Consider the following 2391-nt stretch of genomic DNA (forward strand, 5'->3'; position numbering starts at 1 on the left):
ATATATATATAGTATATATATTCTCTAATTGTTATTATATATATATATATATATATGTATATATAAATATATATATAATTTATATATCTACTAACTTTGCTAATAAAGCGAATATATGTGAGTGCAGTGAACCAATCAATACTCCCACTAGCTGACATATATAAAGTCGTACGGAAACATGCGTTCATACCGTAGCACGTATTCCAACTCTTCACCTGGATGGCTTGTGCACAGGGGCACGGCAATGGCTCCTACGGTGTTTTATTGAACATGACGAAACAAGAGGGTGAATAAATACAGTACTATCCAGAGAGAAACAAAATTATAGCCACAGATTGCAATGTACAAACTGTGCAAAAGGTGGACTCTAAATCAACTCTTTCATACTTTACCCTACTAGTCGTGTAGTAATAATCAATATATCTCTGTGCTAGTATGGAGACATATAAAAAGAAGTATTGTACAGTAGATACTTGCCCAAAAATGGACAACGCCTACCTGATAACCATGTGCCATATAGCGCTGCTGTATATGAGTAGTCTCTAGGGGTCAAGAATGCAACGGTAGGTTCTTTGGTCTGCTCCAATGGTGCGTGTACGTTGTCAATTATGGTGTTTGACAAGCCGGCCGAGTCTCTCAACAAATCCCTATAAGTGTATGCCCCTGTATGTAGAACATACCATATGTGAGTTACGAAAACATATTCTTAAGTTCCGTTCTGGCTGTATATACATCTCTGGAACACTGTGAATAAGCACATCAGACTACGACGCGAGTATTTGAAAACTGCAGCATGTATACTATATTTATTGTACACATCTAGCTACTTTGTAGGGTAAACGGCCAACTAAAGTAGCAAATTGTAATAGAGAACGGCGAAAACATGCCCATTGTGGAAAATTGAGATTGTTCTTACTTACACAAGAATATGTTCTAAACCTTTACAAACTTGGCTTAAGCAGTGTAAACCAACAACTGACAAACTCTTGTGTAATTGACAGTCGCAGTAGCGTTGGGCCATGTATTCAATAAACAAATTGGTCCTACGTGGCAACTGCTAAGAATTTCACAAAGTAAATTGTATTTATTATCATTCATGCTCAGCAAGCAATATACTACAAACTACCCTATGTGAGCCTAATTGACAATTCAGTTCGACGGATAGTATACCGTCTGTGTCCAGAATCGCGGTCCTGTCTCCGAATGTCGTGGCCCGTGTCAGCAAGGGTGCAAATAGACCATCCACTTTTATACTATCTGTCGAGGTTGTGGAATATACTGATTTGCTTTGACTAAAGGCGATTGAATAACTTGCCACTCGCACACGTGGCAGCGTGTGCGGTAAGTACGAGCACTCAAGAACCTTGCTAGTATTCTTGTTTAAAACTAACTGACGTATCTTTCTGATGGCAGAAAACATGATCACAGATTTATTTAATATTTAAAGGCGCAGTGCTACTTCAAACCAAAATTATTATATGCATGAGTCTGGCGTAGGGTTGATCAAACCACACATACAGACAAGTATTAACAGCGAACCCACAGCAACAAAATGGTATGCCCTGTTGAACTACCCATAGCCTTCTATGAACAAACTATCCGTAAATCTTGTTTTTTTTTATAGACCAAAATCGTGAGCTGTTCGTTTATCGTCATGACGTCATGTACTATATGTACTTCACACAAAAATCAGTACATACATAACCCAAAACGTAGTAGGGTTTAAAAAGAAATATTTTTCATACAAAAGCCGCCTTCTGATTCAGTGATTTATGCCTTCTGCCTCTTCTGTTGTTTTGTAATTGTTTTAAAATAAAACAATATCGATAATCGAACACTCCTACGTACATAATGTATATACATATTATTATTATTTGTTTGTTTTATACTTTAAAAAAAATGGTCTATGGACTATGGAGGTTTATACGTGCGCGATTCAATCCGTCGCAATCAAAGGACAAGAGGTCAAAGCTCTAATTACCTGAAAAGCAAACCCGTCCATTTGTATCTAAAGAGTACGAGATACGAGTTCAACAAAGCGTCGGAATCCGTGTAAAGACAGAATATAGCGCGTCTGGACGTGTATTACTATTTCAGGTACCTCATATTCAACTAGTACCTTTTAAACCATTGTCAATATTATGTACCCGAAATACACCTCCAGACTTATACGCGCACATATAACCCTCCATAGACCATTTTAAAAGTGAGATTTGTGAAGACTGCGGCCACTATGCCTGCGACCTGGTCTCGCGACCACTATGACTGCGATTCTCGCCTGCGACCACTAAGTCTGAGGCTCTCGCCTGCGACCACTAATTTGACTGCGATCCTCGCCTGCGTCCACTAAGTCACAGCGACAAACTTAGTGGTCGCAGGCGAGAGCCTCAG

General features: G+C 38.9%; 1 protein-coding gene across 1 annotated transcript; it reads right to left on the bottom strand.

Moving 5' to 3' along the window:
• Positions 1-186: 186 nt before the first annotated feature.
• SARC_14392 (hypothetical protein) lies at positions 187-1539 on the bottom strand (the record flags this gene model as incomplete). Its single annotated transcript, XM_014291473.1, has 3 exons — positions 1171-1539; positions 499-663; positions 187-251 (listed from the first exon to the last, which is right to left on the bottom strand). Coding segments are annotated over exons 1-3 (480 nt in total), but the record flags the coding sequence as incomplete, so codon positions are not given.
• Between the last annotated feature and the right edge of the window lie 852 nt (positions 1540-2391).

Source organism: Sphaeroforma arctica (assembly GCF_001186125.1).
Source record: "Sphaeroforma arctica JP610 unplaced genomic scaffold supercont1.4570, whole genome shotgun sequence".
Classification (NCBI taxonomy): Eukaryota; class Ichthyosporea; order Ichthyophonida; genus Sphaeroforma; species Sphaeroforma arctica.